The following is a 10805-nucleotide window of genomic DNA, read 5'->3' as shown; positions in this document are numbered from 1 at the left end:
TTGTTGTATAAAAACAAAAATATAATAAAAGTTTGATGTGAATTTTTAATTTTAAATAATATGAATTTTTAATTTTATGCATTTTAAATTTAAGTTTGGTGTGAATTTAAAAACAAAAATTTACTTTATTTCGCTAAGTTAAAAATATGATTTTTAAAATTCGTCGTAAGTTGAAAACTAGGTCGTTGAACCGAAATTGCTCTACCCAAGGGAGGGACGAGAACTTTTATTATCATTATTTTTTATATTATTGAATTAAAGTATGCCAAAAATATTAAAAAATCCAAAAATCTTTGCTTTTAAAACCACGCTTAAAAATGACAAATTTTAAAATTTTGTCGAGGGACGGACTAGGACAACTATCCGAAACTACCTCATCCTAAATAACAAGGAAAACAAAATTTTTAAAATTTAATTAAATTATGTTTCAAAAGTTATAAGGTTTTTATAAAATAAAAAAAAAGGCAAAAGTTACTGTACCCGAACCCCATGCGATCGCATGGGATTTGGCCTTCCAATCCATGCGATCGCATGGAGCTAGAATTTTTGCCAGAAACAAAAGGCAGTCTGTTTTGCTCTCTTCACAAACACACACACAAAACACACGAAATTCTCTCAAATCCTCACCAAATTTCACCAAATTTTCACCGTAATTCGTCAAATTTCTTGCTCTAATCATGCCTAGGTTCGGATTCTTCAACAAAAAGGTAAAAATTACACTCCTAAACTCATAAATTTTTTAGTTTTTGTGATAATTACCAATATTTTACCTAATTTGATTTTGTTAATTTCTAGTGTAATTAGTGTTAAATTGTTAGTATTTTATGCATGTATAACCTAGATTGATGCTATTTAACATGATTTGAAGCCAAAAACCTTAAAATTTTTAGAAATCTAGGGTTTGTGTTCTTGAGCAATTTGAGGCTTTTTGATATAAACAGGTTATGGCCGATTTTTATCATGAATTATTGCTAAATTAAGTAGTGTAACATGTTTAGGTAGTTAAATGATCCAAACTTCGATCCTAAACATGATTTTTGAAAATTAAAGTGGACTTTTTAGGTACAAAATTCATGAACTTGATTAATTTGATATAATTGCCATTTGAGACTTGTTTAATTGTTAATAATGACTATTTTGACATGTTATTTGAGTTAAATGCTTATGAACTTTGTATACATTTTCATATAGGCTTATTTGAAAAAGTGTAGAATTAATAAAATTGTGAAAATGTGTATAAGTTTAATTTTGATTTAACATGTTATTGTAATTGTTTCAAGTTGTTATTTTGCTAACACTAATGCATATTTGGATGCACAACTTTTGTGTTTAATGTGTTTTGCAGAAAACCGATACTGCTAGTGCTTCATCATCATCTAGACAACCACAACAAGAACCTGAACCAGAATATGAGCCGCAGTACGAGCCAGAACCCGAACAAGAACCACAACAGGAACAACAACATCAGCCTGATCAACATGTACCTTATTATGATCCGCTACAGTTTGTTAATGAATTCATAGTATTTCCGATGCATCCGCCAGTAGAATACCCAACGATTCCTGAACATACATTGCATCCTAATCTAAGATTCGATAGAAGCTGGAGAGATTACCCGGCATATCAAAGTAATAAATTCAAATTAGTAACGAAAGATGTAGAGGTGCCTAGGGTAATTGATTGGAATCCTTTGGAAACGGTACATCTAACTGACCGTGTTAGACTGCTACTGGTTCAAAGGTATGGCAGTTCTTCTTTTACCGATTGGGAACGTCTATTCACCATTCGTAGGCCTGTATATAAGGAATGGTGTGTCGAGCTTATGAGTACTATAACATAAAATGTAGATGTAGATAGATTAGATGATAGAAGTTTTCTTAGATTTATACTTGGCCGTAGGATGTACAGGATGTCCATGCTGGACATGGCCAGGGCTTTGCAGATATATACGCCCGCTGAATTGCTACTAGCCAATTGTATGAATTTGATTTATCGTGGTGAAAGGGTAGATAGGAATTTTGACGTGAACGTCGTCTGGAGGCGTATGTCAGATTATAATATTTTTGGGCGGGCAGGAACACATACCTACTTACATATTAACAGAGCCGAGCTTCGTATAATTCATAGATTTTTGGCTAACTCGATTACACAGAGAGGTCACAACAAGGAAAAATTGACCTTACATGATTTATTTTACCTAAAGTGTATTTGAGACCCAAGAGGCTTTGTTAATATCCCTTACTGCGTTGGTTTTTATTTGTCTAAGATGGTGGAAGGAATGCAGGAAGGGGGGATAATTGGAGGAGGTATTTTTGTTACTCTCATTGGAGAGTATTTGGGTGTAGATAAGGAACAAGGGGGTCCACTTTTGGAATGTAGGGAACAGGTTGAACCTTTAGGATTGAGGGTTTATGCGGGTGCTAAGGTATTAAAGAGTAGACGCAACCAGGCAATACCCTATGAAGGTAGTCATCCTCAGGTAGAGAGAGGTTCAGATGAGGAGATGGAGGAAGCGGATGACATTAGGGATGTCATTCGGGAGGCTATGACTTATGTCTACCAACGTGTAGATGAGGTAGATATGACAAACGCGGAGAGATTTCGTCGGATGGAGCAGTGGCAAGCCCGGAATGATTACGAGCATTCCAGGCAATGACATCATGATAGATGGGACTATCATCAGCGTCAGATTATGAGCCAGCTATCACTTCAGTATCACTACGTTCTGACCCGACCCGCTTACTATCCTCCACACCAGCCCGATATGAGACCACCATACCAGTACACCTATCACCAACCATGGAACCCGAATGACGACATGAACTGGAACCCCTATCCAGATTGATTTAGTTCCTGTTGGTAATTTTTATGACTTTTATTTTATTATTTCTGTTTGTTTATGTTTAAACACATTATATTATGATACTTTTAATGTTTAATATTTTTATTTTGTACTAATATTTCATATTTGATTTGAAAGTGGGATTTTAAGTCCCATTTCAAATTACCATGCATGTTTATATTTGTATGTATGTATATTGTCAATTGTACACAACAGGGTAAAACAGAGCATTTTCAAAGACTGGCATTAAGTTCAGCAAAAGCTACTAATTTTGACGACAAAACGAAAAACAAATGTGATGTAACAACAAGACGGAATGAACAAATGATGTGCACCATTTATCATTCAGCAAACAAACGAAAATATGTTTTGAAACTTTGGTAAAATTTAATCATTCTTCTACGCTAATCACCCTCAATAATTTAAATTGTTACTGATTTCTTGCAAATGAGGGCATTGCAAGATCTTAAGTGTGGGAAGGGGTTAAATTCTTTTGGATTTTTAAAATTTTAAATTTTAACACTTGGTTACCATTAGAAATACTAGTAACGCAGTAGTTGTATTAGAATCTAGTGCTCTCTGATAATAAAGAACAGCCATAGTCTTATATACTGACTACCCAATTCTAGTAAAAATTTTCAAAATTTTCAATTAAATGAACTCAAAATCATGTTTATACATATTTATGAACGATAAAACTAGGTGTTAACACCGAAATTATTGTTACCTCGGAAAGGACATAAATTGAGAAACAAACCAAAATGTTAGAATTCATTTAAAATGGAATAGAGGACAATAAAAAGGCAAAGAAAGGAAAATAAAAGCCAAGTGTGGGAAAAATTTACCAAGTTATTTTGAACATATATCACATATTTTTGTACAAATAACTGAAGATGCTTTTTCTTTAGACTAAACTAATCAGTTTCACCCGATTTACTGTAATATATTTGAAAGAAAGATGGAGCTACACGATGAATCAATTCCATCATTAAAAGGAAGTAAAGTCTTCCGAAAAAGACACGCGCTTCTTGATTTAGGTCAGGAAGTTGTCGTCCAGACCAGCTGTAGGTTGACGAAAAATCTAGAAAAGTCATCTCTAAAATCAGCAGGAAATCCACGGACCTCAGCATCAAACAGGGTCGCCAAGTGGTCAGACTTATCCTAACCATGAGAGGATCTGTCTCGTAAAATGGGGAGGACGCCGTGCAAATTAGCTTGATAAAACTAATGAATCAGATCCCCAGAAAGGATAATCTCCTTAAAAGATCAAAAATCAGTTTTTAAGCCTGATATTACTCAATCCTAGAGATTGACCTTAAAGATTGAGAATTACAAACTCATGGAATTCGATGATATCTAAACTCGAGCTTGAACGAGAAAATATTTTGATCAAAATTACAAACCGATTGGTTTTCTGAAAACCCATTTTTAATGTGTTCATTACCATTGAACGTAAAATCCTAGGAATTCACCTGGAATTCATTAGGTCACCTAAACCAAATCAGGGTGTCAATCGTAAGAACGGTGGTTGCATAGCATGGTCAAAGACAGGACCTTGTGCCAGGCCTAAAAACTATAGGGTGAGCTTTACTATTGCTCCTACAAAGGATAGTAATTGCATCTGACACATTATAGACCATAATTAAAAGCATGTCAGGGGACATTGCCTTAACAGTTGCTTGTTCAACGCTTTCCTTTAAAACCGGACGGTAGTTTACCGAAAGGTAATATACGGAGCAAGTATACTGGACGTGTTGCTTTCCAAATACAACGTTAGCAAGTGGGTGACACAAAACCACAAGTTTTGAGCTAAAATTTTCAAACCTGAAACTCACCAAACCCACAAAAATATTTTGCAAACACCGGTGAAGGGTTATTCCGAAAAAACTTATCTAGGGTAAAAACTAGATTTAATTTTCAAAAGATCAAATGTTTTCATAAAGATCCAATTTCCTTAAGAATCTAAATTTTTATAGTCATATGGGACTGTAAATCACATCGTTACTATCATTGTTCAAACCGCCGTATAGAAATCACTGATGTACAAAGTGTGAAGAATAAAGAAGTGATTCTAGTATTGTTATTTCAATAATATATTGCTTGAGGACAAGCAACGCTCAAGTGTGGGAATATTTGATAATGCTAAAAACGAACATATATTTCATAGCATTATCCCTCAAGAAAGACAAGCTTTTAGTTGCAACTGTTCTATTTACAAGTGATATTCGTTTAAATAATAAAAGGTGATGACAAAAGACAGATTCGACGAATTGAAGACACAAACGACCAAAAAGCTCCAAAGTACAAAGTACAATCAAAGTGGTTCAAATTATTGATGAGAAACGTCTCAAAATTACAACAAGACGCAAAACGCAAAATACAAGATATTAAATTGTACGAAAGGACGTTCGAAAATCTGGAACCGGGGCCAAAGTCAACTCTCAACGCTCGACACAACGCACTAAAAATTACAAGTCAACTATGCACACGAATATAATATAATATTTAAATAATTCTATAAATTATTTATATATTATATTATTATTATAAACTGTCGGCAAAACAAGAAAACAAACTTATGTGAGCTGTTACCTACCTCCATACGATCGCATGGCCTGGAGGCACAAAAGCCATGCAATCGCATGGCACAATTTTTCAGCTCAGGCCCTATAAAATTCGCAGTTTGGTGATGATATATCCATCCATCTCTCTATCTATCAAACGTATATATATATATATATATATATATATATATATATATATATATATATATATATATATATATATATATATATATATATATATATATATATATATATATTATCATTTTAATTTTAATTTTAATTTTAAATTCTAATAATAAGGGAATGTTAGCGAATGTTGTAAGGGTGTAAGTCGAAATTCTGTCCATGTAACGCTACGCTATTTTTAATCATTGTAAGTTATGTTCAACCTTTTTAATTTAATGTCTCGTAGCTAAGTTATTATTATGCTTATTTAATGCCGAAGTAATCGTAATGTTGGGCTAAAATATTAAAGATGGGGTAATTGGGCTTTGTACCATAATTTGGGTTTGGATAAAAGAACGACACTTGTAAAAATTAGACTATGGGCTATTAATGAGCTTTATATTAACTAAATGATACCTCGTTAATTTAATATATAGACTTATAATTTGACGTATTTATATATAACTACATACGCTTGACTGGGTACAGTGGGCGGGATATCTATAAATACCAATAATTGTTCATTTTACCGGACACGGAACTGGATTAATAGTTAATAGACTTGTTGAAACAGGGGTGGATTACATTCAAGGGTAATTGGCGTAATTGTTAACAAAGTAGTAAAACCTTGGTTTACACGCAGTCGATAACCTGGTGTATTCATTAAACAAAGTATTAAGACCTTGTTACAATTCGAATCCCCAATTAGTTGGAATATTTGACTTCGGGAATAAGAATAATTTGACGAAGACTTTCGCACTTTATATTTATGACTGATGGACTATTATGGACAAATTCGTATGGACATATTGAATAATCCAGGACAAAGGACAATTAACCCATGGTAATAAAACTAAAATCAACACGTCAAACATCATGATTACGGAAGTTTAAATAAGCATAATTTATATATTTCATATTTAATTGCGCTTTTAATTATCGCACTTTTATTTACTGTCATTATATTTAATTGCACTTTTAATTATTGTACTCTTTAATTATCGCAATTTTATTTTATCGCACTTTTATTTATCGCAATTTCATTATCGTTATTTACTTTACGCTTTAAATTAAGTTATATTTATTTTTAATATTTTACATTAGGTTTTAACTGCGACTAAAGTTTTTAAAATCGACAAACCGGTCATTAAACGGTAAAAAACCCCCCCTTTTATAATAATAATATTACATATTTATATTTTTGTATTTTTGCAATTATAAGTTAAAACTAATATAGCGTTGAACTAGTTTAAGTCTCCCTGTGGAACGAACCGGACTTACTAAAAACTACACTACTGTACGATTAGGTACACTGCCTATAACTGTTGTAGCAAGGTTTAGGTATATCCATTCTATAAATAAATAAATATCTTGTGTAAATTTGTATCGTATTTAATAGTATTTTCTTGTAAAAATTAATACTATTTCATATACCCCTCGCATAACATCAGTTGCCTTTGAAGGTTAGGTCTTTTGGTGTATGAGAAGAAGATCCCAAAAGGATCAAGATTTCACACAACCATTTTCCGATCCTGAAAAACACGTATACGGGGTTTATAAGCGTAGAGAAGAACGGGATTTAAGGAAGAATTTTGAGGTTTTGCCATTTTGTTTGATAGAAATGGACAGAGAAGAAGAGGGTAATCCTCCATCGGTTGTTAATGAAGTAGTTGCAAATGATCCAAATGACACACCGATGTGGAATGTTAGAATGGTGGCACAAACGGTTGTGCCTCCGGCTATCACAAAACCACCAATTGAAGCGGATAATTGGAAGATCGAGGGTAACTTTTTCACAATGTTCAAGGATAGACTAAAATCCTTTCGATCACATTCAATACTTTAACGATATTTGTGACATCTACAAGAACAAAGATGTCACCGAAGACGCTTTTAAGCTAAGGGCATTCCCCTTCACGCTTGATGGAGAAGCTAAAGCTTGGTTAAAGAACTTGTCATCGGATTCTATTAGGTCTTTTCAAGATTTAAATGAGGCATTTATCAATCACTTTTTCCCACCTTCAAAGGTGGAACGTTTGAGAATGGAAATTAATGGGTTCACGCAAAGGGGAGATGAGTCTTTGTATGATGCATGGGTGCGTTTCAAGAAATTATTAAGAGCTTGTCCACCGCATGGTCTAAACAAGAAGGAGTACATTAATACGTTCTACCAGGGTACTAATTTTCCAACTAAGCAATATCTTGATTCATCTTCGGGTGGAGTGTTTATGTACAACTCACCCAATGCAGCCGAAAAGTTACTAGAAGACATCTCGGTTAATACATATGAATGGGCACCTTCACCAAGAGAATTAACGAGGAAGAATGTAGCTCAAGTGGAGAGTGAAGATGGGCAAGTTACCTTAGCGAGCTTGAATAATCAATTTCAATTATATAGAAAAAAGTTGAAGAAGCTACAACAAAACGATCGTGGTGATGCAAGTCAGTTGTCAAAGGTGTGAAGGACCACACCTCACCAAAAATTGTCCCCAAGTTAATCAATGTAATCACATTGACTTGGATGACATTCCTATGAATTCGGAGGCTCACGTGAACTTTGTGAGTAACCAAAACTTTCAAAGAGGAGGAACTTCAACCCAAGGCAACAATTCTTTCCAATCAAACAATAGCTACTACAACTCTAACCAAAAACAAGTGTCATTTAACACACCTCCTGGATTCTCCAACCACAATCAACAAAATTACAACAATCAATCTTACAACAACCATTCCAACCCAAATTACCAAGGAAATCAAAGTTACCAAAACTAAGGTTATAGTCAACCACAAAATAACCAAGGCTACATTCAACAAAACCAACAAAGTCAACAAAATAACCAACATTCCCAACCTTCTAAAAGCCTAGAGGAGATGATGAAAACTTATATCAAGAAGGTGGAATCGACCGAAGCGTTATTGTTAATGGAAAACGAGTTCTTGAAGCAACAAATTCGACACAACCAAGCCTCAATCCAAAACCTTGAGAGCACCGTTGGGAGACTTTCAAGTCAAGTTGTCGAAAGACCTCAAGGAACTTTACCATCCAACACCCAAGCACCAACTACAATAACAACCGTAACAATTAACAAAACCAAAACAACAACAGCACCACTAGAGTTATTCCAATAGAGAGCAACACTACCAATCAAAACCGCAACCAAGCAAGTTCGTCAAATCCTAACAACAACTATGCTCAAGTGAATTCAATTTCTTCAATGGAAGAGGAGGATCTAACCGAGTCCCCTCAAGTTTTTGCATTTGATCTTGATGAGGGAGAGTTTGATTTAGATGAAGCTTTGGATATGGATACAATGAACTTAGAAGTGTTTTAAGTTCTCGGATGTTCGAAAGAATCGAAGTTTATTCCATATCAAATAAAAAGTGTTATGACGATGGAAGCTACCGAGTTGATGTGCAAGGATCTAGAGTTTGAGTTGAAGAAGGTTGAATTGGGTGACTTGGAGAAGGAAGTAAGGGTATAAAGCATCTTGGATACAAAAGAACGAAGCAAGGAAGTTGAGGAATCTACTATATCAATCGAAGGAAACATGGAGACACCGGTCTCACAACCTCAACCATTGCCTCCTACACATCCAAAGGATGTGGATTGTAAGTTGACCCAAGTTGAAATTAACAATGTTTATGTTAAACTCCCCTTGCCGGAAGTGCTTGAAAACATGCCCAATTATGGAAAATTCTTAAAAGCACTTATGGCCAAGAAGGGAGAGGTTGAACAACCATCCACCACTTTCTTACTTAAGGAGTGTGATGGAATTTTGAGAAAACTAAACTTACCAACTAAAATGGGAGATCCCGGACCATTCCTAATACCATGCAAAGTAAACGGGTCGGAACCATTTACGTCATTAGCCGACTTGAGGGCTAGCATAACTTTCATGCCCTTATCCATTTATAAAAAACTCGGCCTAGGAGACCTTTCACCTACCAAAATGGGAGTGAAATTAATTGACCAATCAATTAACCCTAGCGTGGGGATCGCCGAGGACCTAATTGTCAAGGTAGGGGACATGAAATTTCCAACCGATTTTGTAATTGTTGATATAAAGGAAGACCCGGTTGTACCCCTAGTGTTGGGAAGGCCATTTTTTGGCAACCGCTGATTCTTTCTTTGACTTTAGAACCGGGAAGTTGACCCTTAGAGACAAAGGAAAATGCGTAAGCATTAAGAGAAAAAGTGTTAAATTACCACCAAAACCTTCAACCACACCACAAGTTGTTGCTAGTATGCAATGCACTACAAGGCCAAAATGAGTTGGTTCACCAACTAGATGTGGTGGTGGTTTGACCCAAAAAGTCCCAAGTAATCTTAATCATAAAAATATTGATCTTGATAAGTCAATGAGAAAGTTATATGGCCAAATTCATCATGTCTCATCCCAAAAGGATGAGAAGGTGAGAAAATGTTTAGTGTCAAACTTGTCAAAACATGAAAAATACAAACTTGTGGATTTAATCAAGGACACCAAGGCGATTAATGATTGGGTAATTTTGGTAATGAATGAAAGTGGTCAAGGTAATGGTTCCCTTAGTTCAAGAGGAGGGGAGGTCTACCACCCCGGTGTTAGCTAAGACCCAAGTGGAAATTGAGTCGGGTGATAGACTCGTTAAACAATTTCCACAATCTTGTATATACTTTTCTTTAATTGCATTACATGTAGGATTGTATGATATTCTCTTTATTTAGTTGTTTTTGCATCTAGTTAACTTTTCAGCACTTTGTTAAATTGAAAAATCTAAAAATAGTTTGTTAATTGGTCAAGTTGCACTTAAAAATGAGAAAAACTGCAATCAGGTGCAAAAGCGGCACTTTTGCTGAAGGAGCGACGCTTTTTACTTGACAAGAGCAACGCTCTTGTTTCATGTAACGACCTGTCAAAATCGCTATTGACGCGGCACGTTAATCATTGATTCCACAGTGAGGTTTTGAACTCTATATGATATGTTTTGATAAAATATTACATTCATTAAAATAAGTGACTTTCTAAACATAGAAAGTTATAAACATGTGGGCGAGTGCTTAGGTATAATCAAAACCCCAAAATACATAAGTCTTTAATTTACAGGTTGACATCACAGTCCAATTATTTATTACACAACGCAGTTTTATTTTGAATGCAATAAACTTTGTACAAAGCATGAGAGACTCCATGCAGGCAATAAGCACATCACAGCGGAAGCAGTCTAAGGACCTGAGAATAAAACATGCTAAAAAG

At 34.7% G+C, this 10805-nt stretch overlaps 1 protein-coding gene across 1 annotated transcript; it reads left to right on the top strand.

Annotated features, from left to right (window-relative positions):
• The first annotated feature begins 9119 nt into the window (after positions 1–9119).
• Positions 9120–9692, top strand: LOC139868555 (uncharacterized). Its single transcript, XM_071856891.1, has one exon. It carries the CDS (start codon positions 9120–9122, stop codon positions 9690–9692), a length of 573 nt encoding a protein of 190 aa, XP_071712992.1.
• The last annotated feature ends 1113 nt before the right edge of the window (positions 9693–10805 follow it).

This window comes from Rutidosis leptorrhynchoides, chromosome 9 (genome assembly GCF_046630445.1).
Source record: "Rutidosis leptorrhynchoides isolate AG116_Rl617_1_P2 chromosome 9, CSIRO_AGI_Rlap_v1, whole genome shotgun sequence".
Classification (NCBI taxonomy): Eukaryota; Viridiplantae; Streptophyta; class Magnoliopsida; order Asterales; family Asteraceae; genus Rutidosis; species Rutidosis leptorrhynchoides.
The sequence above is the reverse complement of the archived record's forward strand: the minus strand, read 5'-3'. Positions and strand labels throughout refer to the sequence as shown.

What these genes read in the sequence shown, in the direction of transcription:
- LOC139868555 (XM_071856891.1), top strand. Translation starts at nt 9,120, where the DNA reads ATGGAGACACCGGTCTCACAACCTCAACCATTGCCTCCTACACATCCA.